The following is a 26,139-nucleotide window of genomic DNA, read 5'->3' on the forward strand; positions in this document are numbered from 1 at the left end:
TTGCTCTGGTGATTCCAGGAGACGGAAAAGGAGATACTGGAATCAAAGAAAAAAAAAACGTATTCACCACACAGAATAATCAGTCCCTGTACAAGATCTAGGTGGAAATAGTGATATTATATAATATGGAATCAATTGAGGTTAATGACTGCACCCAATTACCACAACCAAGCCCACTCGCACACTTACCTTGAAATCTTCTGTGTGTGTGTGGTACAGACCCTCGCTTGGCGTCTGTTGATTGTTTTTTTCTGAACAAGGCAAGAGTACAAGACATCAGCTTGGCCATTTGAACCGTCGCGCGCTGGCGAGCGCTGGATTTATATAATGAACAGCCGTCTGTAAAGACGACTTTATTCTTTGAACGGCCGCATACTCGCGCAAACTTACAGCTCTACTGATTCTGTTTCATCTAACTCCTAATTTTGATACTAGATTCGCAGGAGGCAGTGGTGCTATGAACTCCAAATAAAAAGCGGCTTTCAAGTCTGCAAAAGCAGGTATCATGCTTCAGCTTGCGATACAATCAAACTATGACAATGATGAGATCAAATCGCTTTTTAAAGGCCAGTAAGAAATAAATTCATCTCTTAATCGAAGATGATGAGCAGTTAATGCGAATACATGGTCGTGTTTATATTTACCAACTTATTTAGATCCGATGTTCCATGCCGACTCGACATTTGAGTCAACTGATAATGATTAACTTCATTTTATATCTTTTTTTTTTTGATTAAATCAATGAGCTTGGAGATAGTATGTCCTGGTAAGATAATCCAGATAAAATCTGGAGATCTTTTTCAAGTTGACAAAATTGAGCATTTCTCCATTCCTCACCAGACTACCATTATAATAAAGTATTATTTACGTGCTTTGAAGTTGGATATCTCTGTGTAGACTTCGACAATCACAGCGCAAGCTGGAGCCATAAATTTTGCTTTGTTTTAAGTAGGGTCAGCCAAGTTTTTAGGTATATTTTAGATGAAGTCAGATAAAGTATTCGAACTAGTTGTCTTGGGTAAATACTATTTAAGACAATTTACGGCTCAACCTATAAGAAGTTATGGAAAGACTTGCAGTTGCTCAAGACCTCATGCCTTTTTCCAATTTCTAACAGGTCCAGCTTTGGGGTTCTATTTCAAATTCAAATGGATTCTCATCCTTTGAGGCCAATTCGACGGTCTTGTTCAATTTAGCGCCCTTTGAATACACACAGATTTTGCACCCAATCACACAATAGCAGCATTAATCTCTCTTTCAAATAAGTAACTTCAATTTCCGGACAATGAATAAAGATCTTAACAAAGAACACGTATACATAACAAAGGCATTTTCTATAGGTATTGGGGTCTCGAAACGATATATATGAGTCGCCTCGAATCTCCTCAAAAACGATTACCTTCACCAAAAACTCTCTGCAAGCATTAAAATAGCCTCGGACATCCAGTCCCCAAGATCTTGATCATTTATTCAACTGAGAACTTTTGTGCTTCTTCCCCTCTTTGGCCCTTCCAAAATGAACTCTCCGTGGGCCATTTGTTTCAACCCGCCCCCTGTTGATAATCCCGGCCTTTTTGATGTATTGTCCATTGAGCTAAGCTGGCTCATTTTCGAAAATCTCCTTTTCTCCCGTTCTGAGCTGTCTCACGATGAAGTCCATGGATTCTTGTCTGTGGCTCAAGTGTCACTCCTCACAAATAATATGGTAAATGGATACTTGAGTCAGAAACATGTTCAAAACCAACTGATCGAACGGGTTCAAGCAGCTGGCCCATTACCATACAAGCATTATGGTCGTGAAACGTCTATGTTGGTTTGGAACAGCCAAGTCGAAGACCCTGGAAACCAGCCCATGGAAGGTTTCCAGGACTTGTTTTCCGAACTAATTCGCGAAGATTGCCCATCATGCTTTGCTTGGGCTTGTGGTATCGCTGGAATTGACGGATCTTACTGCAACAAAGACTGCTATTCCTTTTTATCACTTGCTGTAGCAAGCAAGGCTGTTGGTGTCCTTAAGTATATCCTAGGGGAGTCGAGCCCCGCAGATGCTTTGCTTTTCGCCAGAGCCCGCTTCAATATCCGACACCCCTTCAACATGAGCACTCACCCAACACCCCTAAGTCTTGTGTCGACCCATAAAGATCGGGAATTTTTACAGATCATCCTGGACCTAATAAGCAACCGAATCCAAGACCTCAATGTAAGTGCCGTTGATCGCCCATGCTGTGCCCTCACAGCGATTGAAAAAATCCAGTTCTGTGAATTCGCCTCCCCAGATCAAGCACGAGCGCTCGGTAAGTTAGGTTTCCAGATCGGTTCAATACGTGACCGCCATTACGGCACTGGCCAGACTACGTGGCACGCCGCTGTGGCTAACACAACTGACTTCTTGGATTATTTGCTCCAGGAATCCCCTCTGTCGTCTAACCTTCTTGACCACGCGGGCGAAATGCCTCTCCAACTGGCAGTTCGGGAAGGCCGTCTGGGTTCTTTCCAATGGCTTAGGGACCATTCTTCCCCCGATTGGATGAATGATAGCCGTGTGCGTATGGCTCTTCTGCAAGATGCAGTGAAAAGCTGTGCAAAAAGAAGCCCCGATCTTGTCAACGAGCTTCTCCAAGATGAAGCCGATCATTGTTTTAGTTCTAGAGAAAGCTGCGAGCTGCTACGCCAAGTTACATCGACTGCGGTGATTCAAGCTACAGCTCTCCTTTCTGGCGAACAATCGTGGATCTCGTCAATCATAAACGGCTCATTGACATCCCAAGACGTGGAGGAAATGGCAGTCGCAAAGGCCAATCTCATTTTGGCGAAGACCAAGGAGATTTCCGACTGGGGCATCTTGAGGGCCATAAGGGGTATAGCCCGCCAATGGGGCTTTGAAAGACTAGCTGCTGTTCTGGATCTGGAATGAATGGCTCAAGCCTTCTTCTTTGTCTTTTGATCGAAACCCCATTTTCATTATCCCAATTTGCTTCCGAACTCTGAAAACTGACCTCCAAAAAAGCGGTCATGGTTTTGGAAGTTTGGGCATTTGTTCGCTATGTTTCGAACTAGGGGTATAAACTTTTAGACGATGTTCTTCCACAAAGCTTTTTCTCTAATTAGTACTATTTATCCAGTTATGGTTTTAAGCGCCTCCCCCTCTTCCGATAATTGAATAATCGTAAATCACTGTAAAGCTAAGGGAACCCAAAGCCTCAATGTTGACATGTCCTATAATTCACAATCAGGACGGCGAAGACCTGATAATGAGTTGGCATGGTGGATTATCCTAGGAATGCTGTCTATAAATATCGCAAATATGGTTTTTGTATTCCAAACCAAAAAGTTCCAACGGGGCCCGATATAGTTCCTCCCTGGTTCACACATCATTTGATTTAGTGACTAGGGTATCATAAAGGCTTTGGGCCCAAAAATTACTTGAAATCATATGAAGATGGCTTCTATACCTGCCGCGGACCTAGGCGCAAAATTTTGCTGCGCTCCTAATACCAAATCCTTCGCCAATCCCTGAGAGTTATAATTGATCCAATTGCTTTAAGGATTGCTCTCTCATATTCCGTGTTCTATTTGACCATCATTCTTTGATCCGATATCTGTTGGGTTGTGCTTTGATTTATAGTGATGGGCGAATATTTTGAATAAAGGAGAACATGGATTGCATATGCAACTTTACGATTGCATATGCAAATTTACGGTTGCATTCTGGTCTATGATTTTGTATTCTATTGTTTGCCATGCGGCGCGTATAGCGAATACTCATTTTATGATATATGAGCTTTTGGGCTAGCGGGCGGGGTAGGAATTGAGTTAGATTGAAGGTTATGCGTAACGGGTTCCTCCTAAGAGCCCTCGGAATACTATTGTATCTCGCTAGTGTGTACTTGCTGTACTAACCCTTTTAGATGTTTCTCCTCTATTTTTCTCTTGAACGACTTACCGCATCTCAATTTGTTGACATCATTTACTTACTCTGAACGAAGTTGCCCGCATTGGCAAATACTTACAGTTAAAATGAGCGTAACTTCTTCAGACTTCAGTCGTTCAGGGACCATTTTGCTTCTCAGGGACTACATGGGTCGACCACATACCCACCTATCAACCTAATGAGAACATTTTTTCCCAGACTTTAGTGAGTAGTTAATTCTCGGATCACTCGGGTGTGATAGATTGGGCATGATCCCTGCCTATTCACATTAATTATGCATGACTATTTACTTCCCGAGAATGCCCGGTGTGGCTTGACCGCCACATGGTACCTAAATAGTTTACATGCATGAACATTGAGAAAAAGCCTTTATGAATGAAGGCACTTTTCGACTTCTGTATGTTACACAGCATAGTAAGCAAAGTCGCACAGCTAATATATCTACTCTTTCGGCGAAATACATACTGTAGTGGGGGTCAGCGGTATACAGGGTGACACAGGAGCGATGTATATAGAACTACCCCGCTCGCTTAGGGAAGACAATCGGACACCTCTTCCAAATTATCCTATGTCTCCTCCCTAGTAAGCTGAATATCCTTAGAGGCCGGTAGGTTTACCTTAGTTAGATACATATGCGGCCTGCCAAAAGCCCAAAGAGTTCTATTTTATTGTAGCTCTAGACATTAATGTGGCTTATCTGTGATATTACGTATGTTGGATAAGTGTTTACTGGCTTGGAGAAGATATAAAGCTTTCCACTTTTGCTGCAAAGAAAAGAATAAATGATTACCAGGCTTTAGGAGATCTCCGTATAGATCTACGAAGTAAAAGTCTCTTGGTAAGTTTGGCATACAATGGGTAATATGTCTCTGTCTTACCTTCTTGGTTAACTAACAAGTACTGGGCGCTAGCCATCACTACTTAGACAGCGCCGTGGTCCTTGTTCTGTAACTTGACACTTTCATCACCATGGAGAGTATTGTTGAAACAAAAAAACTCTCAGCTCGACTGAGGGGGCAATCTTTTTGTATTCCAAATCTGACAATATCTTTTGAACATTGGCCCTCTGCGACAAATCAACACCTAGATAATCTCCGTCGGGAGATCGATGAGATGCTCGAAAGGTTATAACTTGGCCACAAAAAAATTCATTTGCAATGCTGACGCAAATATTCACAGTACCATTTCTGACAAGAAAAAGATCAGAGCTTTGAAAGCCTGTGACTTTGCCTACCTAACATGCTGGTTTGTCTCGATATCTGCCGACTAACCAAACATACGAGTGACTGACTTGATCAGCTTGTACCCACACATCGAATGGGAAGAACTTCAAGTTGCTGGGGCATACATGCTGTGGATATTTCTTTGGGACGATGAAATTGATGATGAGGGTACGACAATCGCTCAAAGCGAAAATGAAGCCAAAAAGTACTGCGAAGAGTCTTTGAATTATGCCCGTCTATCTCTGGGGCTTGACTTGATAGAAGAAAGAGGACACCTGGACAAAGTTGAGAACCTACTATGCCCAGTTGCTACTATGGTCTATTTCAAACCAGTTGCGCAGGCCATACGTAACCATATGGATATAGGGACGTTTAAGTTTGCCAGCATTGGGAACAAGCATGGAGCTGACTTATACTAGGTCAACGCAGGAGACTGTTTCGAGAACTCGAATCGTATATGATCTGGACTACGAAAGAGCAGGTAATACGGGAAACTGGGTATGTTCCAATGCCAGATCAATATTTGGAGTTGCGCAACTGGACATCTGGGATTTATCCAGTTATTACAATCTTCGAGTAAGCTACATTAATTTGAAGTGCAAAAGATTTCCCGCTGAATTGAGATGGTAGATTGATTTTAAAGATAAAACTTGAAGTTTCTCTGATTGAATCAGATGATATGAAAATCATCTGGAGAGAGACGTGTTTTCTCTGTATGCTGTAAGGAATTGACATCTCTACCTAGCGTGTCTGCATTTTCTAACTCTCATCGCGACAGCATCAATGACATACACTCGGCGAGGAAAGAATTGGTAAGTAAGTATACTTCAAAGGCCTTGACCGCCGCCCTGACTCTCATTTCACCAGGCCTGTGGATCTGTTATCAATGCAGTTCCTATCTTCTTCCATGCCAATGAGTCTAAAGGTCTAGACGGTGCCATGGCGACTCTTGTAGAAAATATCAAGTTGTCAATCGACAGATTCGATCAGGCGGTGCTCAGGCTGGAGTCAAATTTCACAGACAAGAAATTGCCCCCTCAAGAGCAGAAGTATCTCGATACTTGTCGTACTACCGTTACCGGGCTTTTGCAATGGTCGCGATCAACAGATCGTTACGATCTACCCCGCTATATGGACAAGGGGGGTCGATGTATAATCACGTTGTAGGTTGAGTCTATTGGGAGATGTGATCCAAGATTTGCGAGGTCTGCAGGATTAGTCGTTATTTTCGGAGTCTACATATTGAGTACACCTAGAGGTTTAAGTTGACGAGAGGGATGATATTAGAAAATGTAAGGAGATCTTGTTAAGAGATGAAGATGAGAGAATATTGAATATCTGGATGAATTGTCATGCTATGCTAAATATCTTCGTATGAATGAGATCATGTAATCCTCCTTGACTCATAAGCCAAGGAGAGATGAACCCTGCAATGTTCAAGTGTATAAACCCTGATCAAGGGACAAAAGTTGAATTAACGAAACTCAGCACCAACGCCATGCCATAATGTGCAGACCAGAAAATAAAATCAAGAAAAATCGTACGTAGAATTCGTGCTCATCATCGTTCAATCAATATGTTCAACAGCCTTTTGTAGCTGAATAAACGGCGCGGACCTTTACTCGTCATACAGATCCATGTCGCCACTATCATCTTCCATTTCGGCAAGAGCGTCGTCAGAGTCGACCATGTCCTCATCATCGGAGTCGCTCTCTCCAAGCTCGTGGTTGGGAAGAACATCGATGCGACCGTCGCTCATGACAACGCGAGCGGTCTCACCATCTTTGATGCTACCGCGCAGAATGAGGACAGCAAGACGGTTGAGAACCTCACGTTCGATGAGGCGAGAAAGAGGGCGAGCCCCATAGGCGGGGGAGTAGCCAGCAGCGCCGAGATAATCTTTGACCTCGTCGGTACATTGAATGAAGACATTGCGGCCGTTGTGATCGAGCCGCTTCTGGACCTCGGAAAGGCGAACATCGACGATCTTGCGAATCTCCTTCTTCGTGAGACGGTTGAAGATGACCGTGCTGGAGATACGGTTGAGGAACTCGGGGAGGAAGTAGTCACGGAGCGCACCCATAACCTGTTCACGGACCTGGGGCTCAATGCGACCGTCACGGCTAATAGAGCGAGTGAGGTATTCCGCACCCAAGTTGGAGGTCATCACAACAATGCAGTTCTTTGCATCAACGATACGGCCTTGCCCATCGGTAATACGGCCGTCATCCATGAGTTGCAAAAGGACAGTAAGAACCTCCTTAGCGGCCTTTTCAACCTCGTCGAATAAAAGAATGGAGAAGGGGCGACGGCGCAGGCTCTCAGTGAGTTGACCACCAGCATCGTGACCGACGTATCCAGGGGGAGCGCCAATCATTCGGCTCAGCGAGTGCCGTTCCTGGTACTCAGACATGTCGAAGCGAATCATAGCCTTAGGGTCGTCGAAAAGAAATTCAGCCAAGGCCTTTGTGAGCAGTGTCTTACCAGTACCGGAGGGTCCGCAGAAGAGAAAACTTGGAGGTGAGTTAGGATTGCTCAGACCAGAGCGCTGCAGTCGAATCGCATTGGAAACAGAGATAACAGCCTCCTTCTGGCCAACAACCACCTTACCCAAGTACTTCTCCATATTGAGGAGCTTGTCCTTCTCGGTGGTTTTAAGTCTGGTGACAGGGATACCGGTCCATCGGGCGACAATCTCGTTGATTTGGTCAGGACCGACCGCGTCCGCGAGAAGAGCCTCACCAGCGTCACCGTTGTTTGCACGACGTTCGGCATCAGCCCTAGCACGGTCGGCCTCCAGCCGTTCAATGAGTGTCTTGGTCTCGGGAATGGCATAGTATTCTAGATCAGCCGCGGTCTGTGTGTCACCAGAGCGCTCGGCCTCGTCACGCTTGACCTTGAGGGAGTCAAGCTTGATCTTGGCATCCTGTACTTCCTTGCTGCGCTTCTTTTCGTTTTCGTACTTTTCGCGCATGGGTCGAAGTTCCTCGGTGACATTCGCAGCTTCCTGCTTGGCGGCCTCAAGACGATTCTTAGAGGCCTCATCTTGTTCACGCTCCAAGGCATGAATTTCAATCTGAAGCTGTCGGAGTTTTCTCTCAAGTGTGTCGAGGGCCTCGGGTTCGGATTCACGAGTGACCCGAACCGCGGCGGCAGCTTCATCGATCAAATCGACGGCCGAATCAGGAAGACGACGGGCAGTGAGATAACGAGAGGCAAGGGTGGCTGCAGTAACAATGGCGCCATCGAGAATATTGACACCGTGGTGAACTTCGTACTTTTCCTTCAAGCCACGAAGAATGGAAATTGTCTCGGGGACAGAAGGCTCCTTGACTAGGACTTGCTGGAATCGTCGCTCGAACGCCTGATCCTTTTCAATGTACTTGCGGTATTCGCTAAGAGTAGTTGCACCAATGCAGTGGAGTTGTCCACGAGCCAGCATGGGCTTGAGAAGGTTTGCGGCATCCATGCCGCCCTCTCCACTAGATCCAGCCCCCATCAGGAGGTGAATTTCATCGACAAACAAAACGATAGTCTCCTTGGAATCCTCGATTTCTTTCAGAACACCCTTCATGCGCTCCTCAAACTCACCGCGATACTTGCTTCCGGCGACCAAGGAGCCAACGTCGAGAGAGAGTAGGCGACACTGCGCCAAGTTGGCAGGAATATCGGCATTCACAATACGACGGGCCAGACCCTCCACAATGGTGGTCTTACCCACACCAGGCTCACCGATGAGCACGGGGTTGTTCTTGGTTCGGCGACTCAGGATACGAATGACTCGGCGGATTTCTTCTTCACGTCCAATCACGGGATCAATCTTGCCCTCGCGAGCCAAAGATGTCATATCAATGGTGAATTTCTTCAGATTTTCATTCTCGCTCTCCGCGTCCGCTGTTTTCGAGTCCACACGTCGTGTTCCCCGAATCTGTTGAACAGCAGTATCGATCAATTTGAGGTTGGGGACATTAGCGTCTGCGAGGGCACGCTGAACCTGCGAGTCTTGAGACACGGCTTGGATCAGGTGGTCAATGGCGACGAAGCTATCCTTCTGGGTCTTGGAAAGATCCGTGGCCGACCGAATGACTTTGGCGAGTTGTGGTGAAACTGCGACCGTCTCTGGAGGTGGGTCTTGGCTTGGAAGCCGGACCAGCAGCTTCATCAAGGACCGGTCGAGCAACTGGGGATCACCATGAGCTCGTTCGATGACTTGGCGGAATAGTGGGGTAGAGGCCGCATCGTGCGAGGAATGACCCGCTGTTTGCTGGTCCTCAGACTCATCCGGACTAGGATTGAGGAGGGCAACCGCGAGATGAAGGGGGGAGGATTTGGGAATGGGCATATTGTTCGGCCAGGGCGCTGGAGTCCAGCAGGGATTTGTTGGCCCGATCTGTGAACTGAGCGCCGTTCATGGTGAACGGAGTGGGTTATAGCGATCTCAGTCGGTGGTGAAAATAGGGTGATCAGGGGTGATCGAGATCGAAGGTTGAATGAGTAGAAAGAAGGATAGTCGCGAGAAGGAAAAAAAACAAGACACTATACAGCCGCTGATGATGCAAGTTGATATACTCAGGTTGGGAGGCCTGCCCGAAACATCTGCCCGCGTCATGACGCCACGAGTGGCTTCCACCGCCTTCCAGAAGCTGCCACGGGGGTCACCTGACTGCCAGATCATTCCACTTTGAGTCACGTGGCTATATATATTTGGGCCCGTATGACGTTTGGATCGGGCATCGGCAGTGATCAAGAGATCAACAGATCATGACTGGACAGTCAGTGACTGGGCTACCATCTGTTCGCATGATTTTCAGGTGTCATGCTGTGAACTGTCAAGGGTATGACTCTTGATCTTCGAAGTTGATGGGATGCGGGCAAGATGGAGCAAGGTGCCATCGAGAGTGAGGCTAGTCTAGAGCTCAAATATTGATAATTAGTGCCTCTCTAGCTACGGATAGACACGCCGTTATTCCAAGAAATTTTGCTTTTCTTAATCCCAGGCCTACTCATTCAGCCGTCAAGAAAACTCCTCCAGCTACATCTCCTGCTTCTCACGATTTTTTCCCATTCATGGGGGGTTGAGGGCGACAGGGGAGATATATCATCGGGGAAGGGATTCAATCCGTGTGTGTATAATACATCCAGTGTGGTCTGCCATGTTTCTTTAGCTTGGTCTAAATTTGTTTATTTGAATAAGCTATTAAGCTATATTATGATATCCATGGCCTCAGGCCCTACATGAGTCAGCCTGGATCTTCTTTATCATGTGATCCTGAGCTTGACTGCTCCCCCACGTCTGTCCCATAAACATAAACCCATAGTTAAAAAAATAATGATGATGATCCAAGGCAAACAGACAGAAAAGAAACAAATGGTTTTCTTGAAGAGCCCGCCGTCCTCAGTGTTTCTGCGGTTTTGCCATTGGCGGAATCTCTCACTGATCCGCGTGTCCCTGATGGTTGCGCGTGGGCCCTGATCCGCCCTCAAATCCCCGACCCAGGGAAATCCCCCGATTTCAGGTGAGATCTTGATTTGACCAAGTCTCGGTGCCACTGACGCCAGTGTAGGCAACCTTGGCCCGCCTCGATCTGCTGTGCCCTGGCTCTGGCAGTGTATCCCTCTTCCCCTCTCGGTGCTTGTGGCGCTTGGCCCCCTGGTAATACGAGCCCTTATGTTCTTGGTCCCAGTGCGATATTGCCCTCTATTGCCCTGGATGCCACGATAAGCGATGAAAATGCAGCGAGGCCCGGGTGACGTCAAGCGCGACTGGCCATCACGCAATATGGCTCTTATCCGGACTATCATCTTGATTTGGATGCGGGATCAGACCCTCCAGCTGTGTCTTTCTATTTTGCCCGAGGCTCCAGAGAGCGTCGAACCATTCGGCCGAAGGACCCAACCCCTCACCCCCCGGAAGACTACGAAGGAAAAAGGAAAAAGGAAAAAGGAAAAGAAAAAGAAAAAAAAGCACAGCAGTAGCCCAAACCCTCAAACCCCCCCCCCCCCCCCCCCCAGTCCCGCGCTATCCCATCGGAAGGTTGCCCCAAGGCGGCATCGTTGCCCCTGTTTTCTACCGGGTTTCCACTGGCCATGCGCAAATAGAAAACCGATCTTGTGCAGGCACCGAGAAAACCACTGGAGATACTTCCCACCGTGGAGTTACCGGAAGGCCAAAGTGGACGCCTGTTCCGAGGCGCAATCCATCCATGGCGATCCATCTATCCCACAGCCCAGTTCTGGGACTCCCCATTGGTCACGCCTGGCCAAGACGGTGGTGTCGAGGCTTTTGGGGACGGGAGCCACCCTCGAGCATGGACGGTGCGGATATGGCGCGCAAAAAATAGTAGCGGAAGCTTCCTCTGGCGGGGCAGCGGAGAGGAGAGGGGGCCTGGCCCTGGCGCTGAGAGCGCTGATTGCGCCAATGCATTTCCCTCCCCACCTTCCTGTCCGTTGGAGGATGAAAGGTACCTCCAATCCGCATGGCGAAACTATCATGAACGAGCTGATGCGGCATTATGTGCATACTCCGCAATGCAACCTGCCACCTGCGACTTACGGGCAACGGGCAGCGGCAGCTTCGACTGTCTCCATGTAGATCTTAATCTGGGTTTTCTTCCCCGCTTGCACAGCTCACAGAAGGAGGGAGAAAAAAGGGGAGACGGAATGGGACAGTGTCTGAGACCATGGCAGATCGTGGCAAGATAGATGGTCGCGCAGGTGTTTCCGCGAACGCAGTCGCGATTTGAGGGGAGAAACCGGGAGCCCGTCGAAGTATCCACGGGTCCATGAGCTCCGCAGTCAACCAGGTTCTCGACCCTTCTCGCCTCTCACTCGCCTTCGCGATCCATAGAAGCAACCCGGTTGGTCGTCATCCTCGTCGTTTAATTATGGACCTAGCGTTTCTAGTGTTCAGAGACTCGCCCAAGTTCCGGGTCGAGAACATCCACATATCCGAGAAAAAAGAATAAATATCAAATGAACGATGTCATTGCGTGTCGTATAAAAGCCAAACCGAGCCCAGTGCTTCTTCCTCTCTCTCACGCCATCGCACCCACTCGTGAACTCATCTGCACGCCTTCGTATTTGCTGACCGCTGCCCAGGGTGTCTGTCCCCTCAGACAATCCTAGCAGCCGATCTGAAATCCCGGTCAAGCCAATTTGATCGATTCTATCTAATCAAGCGGACCAAGCGGATCACACTGGTCTTCCTCTGATCCTATCGAAACCCTAACCTATCAAAGGCCTGAGATTTCCATTTCAGTGGCCCTTTGGCGACTTTCTGAATATCTCTCTGAGACTGTCACTGGCAAACGCGGCACGGGAGCTTCCACAAGTTTATTCCCGATTACCTTTTTTACCCTTGACCAGCTGCTTTCTGCCCTTCCTGTGCTGCTCGTCCGTGGTACAGTACACCTGCCAGGCACAGAACCTTCTGCGTGTTTACCGCATCGAACTATACTCTTACTACTTCTCTTTTTGATTCCCTCATACTCTGTTCCCCCTCAGATTTCACCTACTTCCAGGATGTCGACCAAGCCGATCTTTGTGGCGACGCATCCGCGTGCCTGCTCGACAGCATTCGAACGGGTATGAATCTTTCCAAGACCCTTTACCACCGCTTGGCTCCTTCTTGACTTCGCGAGATGAAGCATTTTCATCTTGAGATATCGGGAATATGAAGGACCATGCAGCTTCAAAATGGGCTCAGTCGAGTGTTCTTATTTTTCGTTCTATTTCAAACTAATGCTGCTTTCTAGGTCTTCATGACTCAACGCAAGACCATCCAGTGTGTCCACGAGCCATTTGGGGACGCCTTCTACTACGGCCCAGAGCGCCTGTCTGATCGTTTTGAGAACGACGAACAGGCGCGCCTGGAGAGCGGGTTCAGCCAGTCGACGTATCGCACAGTGTTGGAGAGACTGGAACGGGAAGCTTCAGAGGTCCGACCCTTCTTCTTGCGAACCCGCCCTTGATTTCCTTTTCCTTCCCTTTTCGTATCTCGCGTTTTTCTTCCCTGTGGATCGCTCTGCTCGTTGTGCCCCAGGAAAGATGATAAATGAAGGGAAGGCCACGTACCTGCCTCATATATCTCCCACTGTATGGTCGTCTTATGACAGACAAATGGCTGCATCTTGCTACAAGCGCATGCCACCACTACCAGTCCGCTCTCTCTTTTTCTCTCTCTTTTTCTCCGATTCCCTGTCGACGATGAAGTCCAAACATATCCACCAGAAGCAGAAGACCGTGAAGACGGGACTGTCTTACTGTGTCCCGCTCCATGTTTGAATCTTGATCAACACCAGCGTTCTGTTATTTTGCTTCCCACGATGGGATACTTACCGTGCTTGCAGGGCAAGAGAGTCTTCATCAAGGATATCGACCACTACCTGCTGCCGCCTGCCGGACAACCCGCCAGTATCGCCCCCTCGCTTCAACGCATCAAGCGTGGAGTCGGCACCACGAACGGCGACGAGCACCCCCCGGTCAACGGTACCAATGGCCATGCCAACGGTACCAACGGCCACCCCGTGCCCGCCAACGGCACCACGAACCAAGTCAACGGCCACGCCGACGGTGTCAACGGCCACCACCACACCAACGGCGCCAATGGCCACCACACCAATGGTGCCACAAAGCCATACCCGTACAACACCCCCGCCGAACCGGGCAACCCGACTGTGATGCCGCGCGCACTGCAGGAGCAATTCCATTTCACCTTCCTGATTCGCGACCCGCACTATAGCGTGCCATCGTACTACCGGTGTACGATTCCGCCGCTGGACCGCGTGACCGGGTTCTTCAACTACGACCCAACGGAGGCCGGGTACGACGAGCTGCGACGGCACTTCGACTATCTGCGGCGGGAGGGGCTGGTTGGGCCGCGGGTGGCGACGCGGCCGGAGCTCGGCGATGGCGAGACGGTGCATGAGATCTGCGTGGTTGACGCGGACGACATGCTGGATGCGCCGGCGGCGACGATCCAGGCATTCTGCGAGAGTGTCGGCGTGCCGTATGATGCGTCACTGTTGTGCTGGGATACGCAGGCGGATTATGACTTCGCATGCGAGGCATTCGAGAAGTGGAGAGGTTTTCATAATGATGCTATCGAGTCGAAGGGGTTGGAGGCGAGAAAGCACGTAAGTTCATTTGTTTTTTCTGCTGCTGCTGCTGCTGCTGTATGAGTAGGCGAGTTAGAAGAGAAGAGAGGAGAGGGAACGGTTGGTTGAAGAATGATGATTGGGAGCTAATCAAGGTCTTTCCTATAGAAACGGGCTGTGAAGACTGAGGAGGAGTTTGATGCAGAATGGGTGAAGAAGTATGGGCCTAAGGGCGCCGCACTTATACGCCAGGCCGTTGACGCCAACATGGCCGACTATCTGTATCTGAAGCAGTTCGCCATGAAGGTGTAGACTGGCTCAGAACAGGACTATAGCCAAGCCGAGAAGACAGGAGAGCGTGTATGCTCTCTGAGTCTTGGACATTGTCCTGAATCCTGGCATGGTAGACGGAGTGGCAGGAAGAATGGAAAGAGAGAAGAGGGGGAGGTGATGGGAGTATGGACGGAGAATGGGAAACATCGGGAGTCGGAGAGTGGGGGAAAGGGGGGAAACTGATATCTGGGGACAGAACAGCTCCCCGGGGGCTCTGCACCGCCTTTTCTACCTGGTCTCTCTCTGTCTCTCTCTCTCTCTCGCTGTTTTCTGGGGTTTAGCACTTTCTTGACCGCGTTACCGCTTTTATGAGGCCGATTTAGTCCCGATGACGCCATCCCCGTTTACCGGCGCGATTGGTTGATGCCGCTGACGATCTTGCACTGTGTTTCATGCTTTTGTGCTCGGACTCTTTTGTTGTGCATTCTGCTCCTGTTATTGCTTGCGTTCTGTCTAGTATGTGTATGCGGTGTGTGCGAGGTCAGATCGAACTAGCCTGCCGATCTGACCTCCGCCCCGCCCAATCTGTCGCTTTTGTGTGTTGGGAGACTGAACATGATTATGTGTCTAGGATGACAAAGATACTCGTAGTATGACTGTGAGTTGCATAATAGTGGTAGTGTGTAACTATGTGGCTTTGCTGTGTGTTTCTCAATGGAGCGTTGACCTCCCCCAGGAGAGTACCCACGTTTAGGGCTCTATAACCAGGCAGGATGTTTACACTCGGCCCAATGGGAATAGGGCAATGGATCGAGGTTGTCTAGATCACCATTGGCTAGTGGGAGCTGGGAACGTAGGTGGTGGGGAAGGGTCATAAGACCCTACCTACCTGGCATCGTCTTGCCAGAGCAGGAGAGTAGCTAAATAGGATATGCAGATATAGAGAGAGAGATGCTTATTAAAATGGTGGGAGGGTACGCTATACTTCATCAGGGCCTCTCCACCTCGACAGGCCCCATCTTCTTGCGGGTGGGAGATCAGATGTCGGTATATAACCACCACAATCAGGACCAGGAGGTCCTTGAGTGGTCTTAATTCTTCAATTCACTCGAGTCCATGGCACTGTGGGAAGAAAACCATGGATAGTTTCACATTGGGGACTCCTACATCCACGCCTACCCTGTAAATCACAACTCAAAAATCTAGCGCCAATCAGGTCAACCACTCGTTCAGATCAAGAGAAAAGAACACAAAGGAAACGAAAAAAAAGAGACGAAGACGAAGATACTCGCAGCCTGACCCGCAAGTGTAAGCTACAGAAGAGAACCCCCAGAGGGGGCCGAAAGAAGAAGACTCAACGACCCAAACGTAGAGGTAATTTCGGACCTCAATGCAGAAAATGTGACAGCCAAAAAATAAAGCCCATGCAGCAGATGAAAAGAACATCCAGCGGTGCCTCCGCTCTTACACAGCGCTATATCCACCTCTCGTCCCAGACCCCTGCAGCGTATTGACCACCCGCCGGAACCAGTCCTGGAAGATGTAGGGGACATCGCGGATGGTGTCGCCGTGCGGGAGCAGGTCCCAGCCGCGAGCACCGTAACGGTTATAGTTGAGCCAGGAGCCGAAGATGAGGTAGGCAGCAACGCAGAGGAAGAGGCTAGAAAGGAAAAAAAAAAGATCAAATGTGAGTTTTCAGAAGTAGATAAAGGACCGAAGAGACCGTTTCACACAGGCCGGAAAGCAATGCAACTTACATGATAATCATCCACGTGAAGAATCCCCAGTGATTCGAGTTATTTATCTTGCCGCGCTGGTAGTCGTCACATGCATACCGCGTTCGCCAGTCCAGCTTCAGAATATACGTGTCATCGTCGTCCAGCTTGAAGCTCTTGAACTGCAAGCTGCGCTTTTGAGTCTTCTCGTCACCTTCATCCCGGCGCTTCTTCTCGTCCACGTCCGAGCTATCCTCCTCGGTGACGAGACCCTCCAGTCCAGACCGGTCCGGGTCGCACTGGAAATCGATGATGGCCCCAGCCTTCTTCGGCTTTGCCTCGTTGTCATCCCCTGCGAATTCTCCGCCAGCTAGCTTGATACGGAGACCCTCGGTCTCAGGGTCCAATTTGGCCAGACGAGTCAGCTCGGGCTCCATAGAGCCGTGGCCCATGTCGTCGAGACCCACGATCGGGAAACCGAAGCGGGTGGCGCCGTTGCCGTCCACCGGATGCCGATTGACGAAGCCGCAGACTATAGCAGAAGCTCCGTTAGTATGCCGGGTGACCAAGACCCCGGGCCCCGTTGCCATTGCGGCCGGGATGGGGGGCACGTGGGGGGGGGAGGGGAGAGGGATTGAGGGAAGCCGTACTGCGCTTGGTTTGTCCGCACTTGCCATCGTCGCCACGGTTGGCGGCCTTGTGGAGGTTGTTGCAAATGTTTAGCACGTAGGTTGTGTTGGTTACAAAGCCATCGGTCTCGTTGACATGGTAGATTTCGTGGACGCCGCCCAAGGGACTGAGGTCGTATTTGTACTTGTCGACGTTGATGTGTGCGCAGTCGAGGCTGAGTGCCGTCGTCAGGCTCGGAACCAGGGCTGACAGGAGCCAGGCAGCTCCAGTGGATTGTAATCGCATGGTGGAGGGTCGGGAGACACTGTGTCAGGGGAGGAGAGAGAGGGAGAGAGGAAGGCCTGATGGGGAGTGCTCAGGTCGGGCTCGCGACGCTGGGGCGAGCTCAACAGCCGCGAACAAAAGAGAGAGGCCGATGAAGACGAGGTAGAAGCAGAGGGTCAGGCGACAAGGAGATGGGGGGTGGGATGTGGTGGGGAGCTGATCAAGCGGCTCACAGCTGTGGAGGGCTCTCGATGCGGATGACGATGATGGGGGTTGCTTCGGCCGCTACGGAGGCGTTTCGTTTCTCCGACGCGGTTTGGGACAGGCACAAGGCAGCGCCAATATGGACACACTCCGACGAAGTGTTAATCAGAACCGGTTGAATGTTGCCTAGGAAGCTTCCGCTGCCAGAATTTCGGGTCTCGTTCGGGTCTCTTGTTGGATCTTTTCGGGTTGTGCTGAAGAGCAGATGATGTCACTCGTGACCACGGCCTTTTCGGGACTTGGGAAGTATACAAGAAGGCGTCAAAATCGAGAGCATTGGTAGCATCGTTCAATAGTACCTGTAGTCGCTATCGAAGACGATGCTGATCGCTACAAAGAGCTATCCATCGTTCTTTCCTGGAGCTGCAAATTCCCATGCCGACCATCAAAGTATTCTCCTCGATATTCTCCTCGAGGCACTTGATGCGGCGCTGTGATCTGGATGGATTCTGCCGCCGCCTCGTCCTCTACATAAACTCGAATCCCCGTCTTGTAGAAGTCACAAGTAAGTTGTCACCAGAGACAACCGGGCTCAACCCCAGCCCGAACAGACTCTACCATCCACTCCCTCCTTTCTGGAACCGGTGCATTCAGTCGGGAATCTGCCGTGTCTCGCCAGCTCGTCCCGTCAGCCAGGCACCGCCCCAAACGCCCAAACGCCCAAACATCCCAAACTCCGGCCGTGCACAGACCACCATCAAATCCCGTCGCCAGTCCAGCACCGCGCAACGTCTCGATCAACGACTCGTCCTAGCCAATTGGCTCGCGTTCATCATTGACACAAACCCGCAAAGATGATACAACCACGAATGGTAAGGACCAACCCTCCCCTCTCCCTGGAACACCATATCGCGGGGAAGCGTCAGGGCCAGTTGGCCCCCGCCGCGCCATGCATCCCACCCAGGCCCAAAACTCCCCGCAACCCACCACCCGATATAAGCCTTAGAAAAACCGGTAGAAGCACAAACACTACAAGCACGGTGACCACTCAGCATGCACGGCTAACCTAGTCCTCCAGCTCTCCCGGGAAGATGAGGGTGGTCCTGGTAGCGAGGAAAATGAGGTCCGCCGCGAGGATCAGGAGAAGATCAATCGATTTAGCCGACTGCACCAGCGCGAGGCTGTGCTAGAGGATCAATTGAAGGCGAAACAGGTACGTCGCCTCGCCCTTCCTACCATCTCCATTCCTCTATTCCCCTATTCGCCCACTCCCGGGGGGATGGCCGCGAGTCGAGGATGCTGTGCTAACCCAATCCTCAGAAGGACAAGGAGGACCTGGAAGAAATCTCCATGGAGCTGGAACTCGCCGACGAGGACGAGCTCGTGCCGTATGTATTGCAGGTCCCCAAATTGCCCTCTACGATGGCTAACAAAGGCTCTCACAGGTACAAAATCGGCGACTCTTTCTTCCAGCTGCCGCTGGAAGACGCGCAGTCCATGCTCACCACGTCCACGGAGAAGATCGACACAGACGTAGCGACGCTGGAGGACTCGCTGGGCGAGCTGCGTGAGGAAATGCAGCAGCTCAAGGTCGCGCTCTATGCGCGGTTCGGACGCAGTATTAACCTGGAGACCTGATGAAATTCAAGTGGTGGTGGGTTATGTGTTTACCTGGAATGACTATGACTTCTTCCTTTTTTTTCATACGCTTGAAAGGCTTTTCTTTTTTCTGTCTTCTCCCTTTGATGTATACATTTTAGACTTGGAAAGGGGATGGGGAAGAAATGATCGCGATGATGATTATGATATTGTTATTCTGGTTCGTTCAGCTGTAGACGGTATACACGAAATGCTTTCTTTGTACTGGTGGACACGGGCAGAGGTATAATTTGATATGTCAGGGATTTGGAGTAGGTACTAGTTGGCACAGACGGAAACCCTTAGCATGTTGTTTTTTATCTCTTTGGTGGAGGATCGCAAGCACGCAAAGGGAATGCAATACATTGAAACCGCAACTCATAAATATCATTCAAATAAATGGAGTAAAAAAAATCGAGAAGAAAAGAGGTATCTAAAAGGACCATTGAACGAGAATCAAAACAGGGAGGGATTGAAAGAGAAAAGAGAGAGCCGCAACAGAGGTAATCCAATCCACCAGGGGATATCACTGATCACACTTAATCCAAAAAAAAGCAAACGCTGTGACAGATAGTATAGCTGGAAGGGATGGAAAGGGTTTAAAGATTGGCAAAGTCATCAGAACAACGCCCGTTCTCCAGTGCAGTGCTTTGTCCGATCCGAGAGAGGGAAATCATCTCAAGAGGTCAGCCCGGAAGAGACTTGAGACCTTTATTGGTCTGGTCATCTCGGTATATAAGAAGAAAACAATAAATCAAAAGTGGCGAAAAGGAGGTGCAGTGTTTCGTGCTTCCCAGCCCCGTCTTCTCGCTCAGCGGAGAAGCGTTTGTTTCTAGCCACTGGGTGTATTTACGGACCCCAAACGTCTGTTTGCACCATTGAGTCTTGTTTGTGCTGTTCTTTTGTCCCGTGTTGTCTTTGGGGTGGAATTAAAAGATGGCGTCTTTTTGGTTCCTTTTTTATTCATTCCAATGGCAACATCTACCGGAACTTAGCCCGGCAACGGCCCATGATCTCGTTCTGGCAGACCAGCTCAGCGCTGAACTCACTGCCATCCAGAGTGAGGTAGATGTCAAAGTACACCCGGTAGAAGATGCCTTGTGGGGTATCCATACGCTCGAAGTCCGTCTCGAGATTCTTCCGGGAGAGATCGGAGGTAAGCGTGACGACTTCCTTGATACCTATTTGAATAAAGTCAGTCACCGTCAAGGATGAGACGAGAGACAAAAGTTTGGTTTCCAATACTTACGGGGATCTTTGGTATACTCGGGGCAGACATCCTCGTCGCAAGCATACAGCACGTCCTCGTACATGAGCGTCGCACCGGGTGCCACCTGACGGAAGAAGCTGACCTTGACCGGCTCGCCGATTTTGACACGCTCGCCCTTCTGGACGAAAATCTGGCGGGTGTACTTGCAGCGATCACGACCATCCAGACTGGGAACCCGGTACTGCTCGGGGTGGTATCCCTCCTTGAATGGCTGAAGGGTGGCCATGAGATAGTGACGACGAGCGACACGGTGCGTGATGACTCGTTCGGTGATACCCGCGGTCACTGCACCCTTGACGATAGCAGCCACAGAGTCCATGGGGCGGACAACCTTGGTCTGATATTGAGGCGGTACGTGGAGTTTGATCTGTTGGAAGAGGTACTCGGAGGCACCGAAACCACCGACGACGAGAACATTCTGAAGCACTCAGAGGTCAGTCTTAAATATCCACGCGGTACATAATCCGGAACGGAAGAGCGATATCTTACCTGGAGCAAGCGGTTTTGGGCCTGAATGGCAATGATCTGGTTCCGGACCAACTCCAGAATGCGGTTCACCACGGGCTCAAAGCATTGCAGAATTTCTTCATTGGTGAAAGTCATATAACCCTCCTCAATTCCCGCATCCGGGAAATCAGCCTCAATGCCCACATCCACGGCCCATTTTTGCCCGTTGTTGCGGAAATCCGCTTTAATACGGTTCTCGAAATCCATAATACATTTGGCGTAGACCTTGCCTGCCGTCCGGGATCCGTCTGGAAGCTTCATCTTCCTAATCTTCGCCCGTAGAATATTGCTGAAGTTTCGGTTAAGGGCAGTCGAACCACACGAGTCTCCAGATCCAGCGGTACATTCCATCACGCTGAACGGCTGTTCCTCCTCCACTTCATATGCGATCAGATCGACCGTACCACCACCACAGTCGACAATCAAGATGGCGTCTCCAATCTTCAGGTTGAGCAGACCGGTCTTGGCACAGAACAAGGCCGCGGCTTCGGGTTCGGAGACCAGCGTCAACCGGTTGTCGTTCTCGTCACGCAGGAAACCAGCCTGGATCGCAGCCGCACGAGTTGCGGCCTTACCCGCGTCATTCCAAATGGCGGGAACGGTCAGATAGTAGCGGATATTCCGCTCCTCACGCGTGAACACTTCACCTAGGGTCTTTTGCAGCTGCGCCCGCATCGCCTGGCGCAATTTAAAGAGGTAGTCGGCCGCCACATCGATCTCGGACTTGCCTGGCGGGAGCGGAGGCAGGTTGATTGGGTCGATATAGGTGTTGCCGGACAACATTAATTGCAGTTTGAACCATTCCACCTTCTGTACGCCCGGTTTCGGGTATCCTGTGGGTGCCAATGCATCGGCAATGTCGGGGCCCCAGCCCACCACCTTCTGATATTGATCATAATAGAGTACAGTTGGGATCTAAATCGAACACCGGTCAGCGATCCAGGACGACACGACATATGATGCATAATATAGAATATACGATGCGCGAGGAATCAGATGTCAAAGCACAAAACACCATGCCGACGGGGGGGGGGGGGGAAGATAAGGGATTTGTGGTGGGTGAGGGTCGTGTTGGTGGTGGTGGTGGTGGTGGTGGTAGTGGTTGGTGTGGCGGTGTGTACCTTTTGTTTGGTATGGGTTCCGGCGCCGGGCCATTCTGTGATGATATCCTCCCGAGCCTCATTGTTGGTTGCAAAGGCGAACGCGACGCCGGAGAAGGTGGTCCCAAAATCAATGCCTACGATGAGCTGGGCTTTGTTATTGTTGCGATTGCCCTCGATCTCGACGGCGGGGTTGCGGTATTGGGTTTGACCCATGTTCTGGATAGGATGACCGATGGGCGCCTGGGGCTGCATGGTATACCCGGGCGGAGGATTCATGGGTTGTTGAGGTTGGCCGTATTGTTGCATGTTGAGTGGCGCGGGGTGTTGGGCGAGCTGTTGGACCATCGGACTCGTTGGGCGGACGGCAGGGATAGTGGGTGGTTGTCGCTGTGGCTGGGGAGGTTGCGGCAAGCTGGTCGTGGACGAGCTGCGCTGGGATTGCGGCGGCGAGGTGGGCGAGGTGGTACCGTTAGAAGGGTGGACGAGGTTGGGGTTAGGTGAAGACGAAGTGGTCTTCTTCTCGCGTCGATGGGTAAAGCCAAAAGACTTGAATCGGGAGGTCATGGAGGACATATGCGGCGACCGCCGAGAGGCTGGGGAGGGGAAGGAAAGAGAGAAAAGAAGAGAAGAGGGAGAAGGAGGTGGGGGGAGGGGGGGGGAGAGAAAGAGTGAAAGGGAAGGCTGAGAATACGAGGGCCGAAACGGGTTGGGTTGTGTGGAGAAGCAGTGGTCTCAAGCTAGGGGGAAGCGCCTGTCAGCCCCAAGCCAAATACACAAACCACTGCGAGGCAGGTTCAGGGAGGGGACGACGGTGGAGAGGAAGTGGGGGGGGAGTTGGGAGAAGAACAATGGGCGCGAAGAAGAAAGACGGGAAAAAGGCGGAGAGGGAGGCTGAGAGGACAAGCGACCAGGATCAGATGGAAACGCGGAGGCAGGAGGTGCAGGAGGTGGAGCGAGATGGAGCGAGATGCAGAGACATGGAGAGAGATATTGAGGCTGGAAAGCAGGAGAGAAGGAGGATCAGAACACAGGATGAGCACACCAGGACCAGCCGCGAACGAGACGTAGCGTTACGGGATGAAGTCCCAGAACATGGGAACATAGAAGGAGATCGAGAGGATATAGATATCGAGACTATCGAGGATACATCGGCCACCATAGAAGGGGTGCGGATGTACGTATATTTGCATATGTATTGGGATGTACCGCGGACTATAGGATCTATAGGATCAAGGAACCACGGCGACCCCAAAGAACCGCAAACCCCCCGTCAGTCGCAGGTCCAGAAATGAAGTCCCTGGAAGCCTGGGGAATGCACGCCCGAAAAGGGCCCCCCTCTTTCAATGTCGATCGAAATGCGAGCCCGAAACTAAGCCCCAATCGACCCTCTCGACCCTCTTGACCCCGGCAACCGGAAATCCTTCTGGGCGCGGGAGTCCAGATCGTCGAAGGGTCTTGGGGTGCCATCCTCGAGTATCAGGTCGTTTTGCGATATCCGATGCGTTTAGAGAGGATCTTCATCGGGATATAGCAGCATCCAACCGGTATGGCGATTTGCTATTTCGTGACGGCGAACCTGTTGAGAAGGAAGCAGGATATATTCCTTCCAGTTCCACATTGAATCCTCCCTAATGGTGGTCTATTGTCGTTTCCCTCTTCCCTGGGATTCTGAGGACCCGCCAAGGATCTAATATCCCTAATGCCGATTTCCTTGGGGCATATTACGACAGCGTGCCTCCGGGTCCAAGTATCCGATACATCGCGCAACCCGTCTAGATGATATTTCGTATTCGGAGACGTCTTGGGCGGAACATCTAGGCTAGCTCATGTATGCTATACGTTCAGGTCGACAAAGATGCTCTGCTCATGCTCTTGATCGCCAATGGCCTCGCAATCATCAGCAAACGATACGATGTCGGAACAATGTACGTGTTGACATCTCGCCTTTGTGTTTGGCCCAGGACCCATGGAACCCAACGATTGGGCGCATCCTCTTTTGTCCCGCTTTCTATTTTTTTTTTTTCGGGGGCCTTTTGGGGGCGCGTTTTTGGCCCCCACCGGACTTGCCATGATTACTCGCAGGCCCGCGTGGGCGTGAGCGAAAGTACTATTATTAATGTGTTTATTATTATGTAGGAACCCGACCACTGGGGGCCATATAATTTGTCCAAAGGGTTCGTGTGGTCTCCCGAACGGTTTAAATTAGGGGGGGCCGATTGATGGGATTGACTTGAGCATGACTAGCAATGGCTCACAAGCAGGTCGTTCTATACTTAAAAAGAGGTGTATATATAGTATGTAGAGTGTCCGGATGTCCTCTCCCCCTGGTGCCCCCGTGCTCCATCTCGAGATCGTCGGCGACCTCGGGCCATGCATACTTGCATATCCTCCTTCCCATCAGCCTCCCCTTATGGCTGAGCCACCTTCCGCGCCACCCAGTGGGATGGCTGATACAGGTTCTGGAGCATGCTGTCCGCATCCTGAATGTAGCCGCATGGCGCCCGATCGTCCGCCCGCGCTTCAATGCAGAACCCGAGACGCTCAACCAGGCGCAGCACCTCTTCCTCCGTCAACTCCACATTGCCCGGTTCCCCAATGCCAGCGGCCTCCGTTGGCGGCGCCTCGTCCGTGCCACCCGTGCCACCCGTGCCACCCGTGCCCGCCTGACGGGGATGTCCATCCTCGAAATGCCACAACAACGGTCCCACATTGATCCAGAGGCCGCCCGGCTTGAGGCAGTGGTGAATGGCCTCCACATACCGGATCAGGTTGGGCGCCGTGTCGATGAAGAACACGGTCGCCACGGCGTCAAAGGCCGCCCGCTGCTCCGGCTGCATGTACAGCACCACGAAATCCGCCGCCGTCATCGACATTGTCCCCAACGGCGCGTCGCCCGTCTGCCCCGCCATGGCCATCGCGCTTCCTGGGTGTACGTCTGGGATCAACACACGCCGCAATTGCTGTGCCCGCGAGTGCAGGTTCGAGAAGTGTAATGCAAAGGGGTGCAGCGCGTGTTGCTGCGCGCCCGCCGTGTGGTTCAGTACCCAGCTGCTGGCCAGCAGCTGGTGGTACGAGATCTCATTGCCCTCGGCCGCATACCCGGCCAGGCAGACCTCGAATACTAATCGGCCCAGCCCAGCCCCAGGCACCAGCACGCGGATCTCCTCGCCGGCCTGGCGCCGCGGATAGAACTCACGGTGCAGGTCCTGAAGGACAGGGTCGTAGCAGACCTGTCGCTCGGCACGGCCTTCCACGCTCCAGTCGCGGTAGAATTGGCGGATAGTAGAGTGGGCTTTATTGACGTCAGACGCTGTCGCCGTCTCATGCCAGTTTTGAGTTGGGTCGTCCTTGTCGGGAGTGACAGGAAGACCGAAAGACTCCAGGCCCACGGCCAGGATGGCATCTGCGATCTCGGCATTGGTGTCGATCGCGTCGTCGACTCTGTTGAGATTGTCTAAGATCGAAAATGGCGGCTCCGCCAGCATTTGCCAATGCTCCGAGGGCAAAGCGTAGAATGCCTGCCGCCGTCGATGTGTAGTATTATGGTGGGCAGTACGCCGATATTGTCTATAGCCATCGTTAGACCGTGATGTGATAGGGTAGTCTAAGACTCGGGATCAGAGCCAACGGCTCCCGTCTCGTACGTCAAAGAACCAAAAAAAAAGGCCAAGTGCTGCTATATAGTCTCACGTCTGACACACCTAAACGAATCAAAGGCCGCAAAGAGAACTCGGCGCTCTTCCGGATCAGCGAATGGATCATAATCCCCCGTCCAGGTTTGCTCCTCCTCCGCCTCCTGGGAGGCCTGATTCAAGTCTGCCATGCCAGGTTGACGTCGAACTCAGCCGTATGATGTACGTGGAGAAGCTCCTCGGATTCCTAGAGGGGGCTCAATCCGCGGCTGACCAGGGGCGATCCTCGGGGGGATATGCTGCTGTGTGCGGTGCGGGCAGAGTTGAGCGGGATTGGTGGAGCCTGTGTTTGCCGGCGGAGACCGTTCAATCTTCCACTTCACCAACCTCAACGTCAAGCTCCAAGCTCCGAGCTCCGAACTTACGGAACCAGCCCTCACAAATCCTATCTCGGTGACAGAAGATCAAACGGTTTCTTCTGCCCCTAGATCAAATTGACCTAGAGGCACCGCCACCAAGCGCGACCATGACCACCGCGGCGCCGTCAATCCTCCCCCAGACGGAGCTGGTCTCTCCCTCTCTGAAGCCCCAAGAGATCTCTCTTTCCCCTTCCCAAAGCTCTACATACCACTGCCCACGTGCACTTGACTTTCT

General features: G+C 51.1%; 9 protein-coding genes across 9 annotated transcripts; 5 read left to right on the forward strand and 4 right to left on the reverse strand.

Moving 5' to 3' along the window:
- Positions 1 to 1,516: 1,516 nt before the first annotated feature.
- N7462_006031 (uncharacterized protein) lies at positions 1,517 to 2,914 on the forward strand (the record flags this gene model as incomplete). Its single annotated transcript, XM_057077749.1, has 1 exon — positions 1,517 to 2,914. The coding sequence occupies one exon, from the start codon at positions 1,517 to 1,519 to the stop codon at positions 2,912 to 2,914; it is 1,398 nt and encodes a 465-aa protein (XP_056933329.1).
- Positions 2,915 to 5,553: 2,639 nt separating this feature from the next.
- N7462_006032 (terpene synthase family metal binding domain-containing protein) lies at positions 5,554 to 6,321 on the forward strand (the record flags this gene model as incomplete). Its single annotated transcript, XM_057077750.1, has 2 exons — positions 5,554 to 5,652; positions 6,022 to 6,321. 2 exons carry the CDS (start codon positions 5,554 to 5,556, stop codon positions 6,319 to 6,321), a joined length of 399 nt encoding a protein of 132 aa, XP_056933330.1.
- A 451-nt stretch (positions 6,322 to 6,772) lies between these two features.
- On the reverse strand, positions 6,773 to 9,496 carry N7462_006033 (ATP-dependent Clp protease ATP-binding subunit; the record flags this gene model as incomplete). Its single annotated transcript, XM_057077751.1, has 1 exon — positions 6,773 to 9,496. One exon carries the CDS (start codon positions 9,494 to 9,496, stop codon positions 6,773 to 6,775), a length of 2,724 nt encoding a protein of 907 aa, XP_056933331.1.
- A 3,179-nt stretch (positions 9,497 to 12,675) lies between these two features.
- N7462_006034 (uncharacterized protein) lies at positions 12,676 to 14,561 on the forward strand (the record flags this gene model as incomplete). Its single annotated transcript, XM_057077752.1, has 4 exons — positions 12,676 to 12,738; positions 12,909 to 13,091; positions 13,503 to 14,288; positions 14,418 to 14,561. 4 exons carry the CDS (start codon positions 12,676 to 12,678, stop codon positions 14,559 to 14,561), a joined length of 1,176 nt encoding a protein of 391 aa, XP_056933332.1.
- Positions 14,562 to 15,986: 1,425 nt separating this feature from the next.
- N7462_006035 (autophagy-related protein 27) lies at positions 15,987 to 17,152 on the reverse strand (the record flags this gene model as incomplete). Its single annotated transcript, XM_057077753.1, has 3 exons — positions 15,987 to 16,182; positions 16,280 to 16,769; positions 16,888 to 17,152. The coding sequence occupies 3 exons, from the start codon at positions 17,150 to 17,152 to the stop codon at positions 15,987 to 15,989; spliced, it is 951 nt and encodes a 316-aa protein (XP_056933333.1).
- A 1,037-nt stretch (positions 17,153 to 18,189) lies between these two features.
- Positions 18,190 to 18,973, forward strand: N7462_006036 (tubulin-binding prefolding complex subunit GIM3; the record flags this gene model as incomplete). Its single annotated transcript, XM_057077754.1, has 4 exons — positions 18,190 to 18,207; positions 18,414 to 18,548; positions 18,656 to 18,723; positions 18,781 to 18,973. 4 exons carry the CDS (start codon positions 18,190 to 18,192, stop codon positions 18,971 to 18,973), a joined length of 414 nt encoding a protein of 137 aa, XP_056933334.1.
- Positions 18,974 to 19,954: 981 nt separating this feature from the next.
- N7462_006037 (Hsp70 family protein) lies at positions 19,955 to 22,417 on the reverse strand (the record flags this gene model as incomplete). The annotated part of the gene is made up of 4 exons (XM_057077755.1): positions 19,955 to 20,154; positions 20,223 to 20,661; positions 20,733 to 21,665; positions 21,872 to 22,417. 4 exons carry the CDS (start codon positions 22,415 to 22,417, stop codon positions 19,955 to 19,957), a joined length of 2,118 nt encoding a protein of 705 aa, XP_056933335.1.
- Positions 22,418 to 22,701: 284 nt separating this feature from the next.
- Positions 22,702 to 23,255, forward strand: N7462_006038 (uncharacterized protein; the record flags this gene model as incomplete). The annotated part of the gene is made up of 2 exons (XM_057077756.1): positions 22,702 to 23,027; positions 23,081 to 23,255. 2 exons carry the CDS (start codon positions 22,702 to 22,704, stop codon positions 23,253 to 23,255), a joined length of 501 nt encoding a protein of 166 aa, XP_056933336.1.
- Positions 23,256 to 24,261: 1,006 nt separating this feature from the next.
- Positions 24,262 to 25,676, reverse strand: N7462_006039 (uncharacterized protein; the record flags this gene model as incomplete). The annotated part of the gene is made up of 2 exons (XM_057077757.1): positions 24,262 to 25,420; positions 25,555 to 25,676. The coding sequence occupies 2 exons, from the start codon at positions 25,674 to 25,676 to the stop codon at positions 24,262 to 24,264; spliced, it is 1,281 nt and encodes a 426-aa protein (XP_056933337.1).
- Positions 25,677 to 26,139: the final 463 nt, after the last annotated feature.

The sequence above is a fragment of the Penicillium macrosclerotiorum genome, assembly GCF_028827735.1.
Source record: "Penicillium macrosclerotiorum strain IBT 26536 chromosome Unknown utg000006l_segment0_segment0, whole genome shotgun sequence".
In the NCBI taxonomy this organism is placed as follows: domain Eukaryota; kingdom Fungi; phylum Ascomycota; class Eurotiomycetes; order Eurotiales; family Aspergillaceae; genus Penicillium; species Penicillium macrosclerotiorum.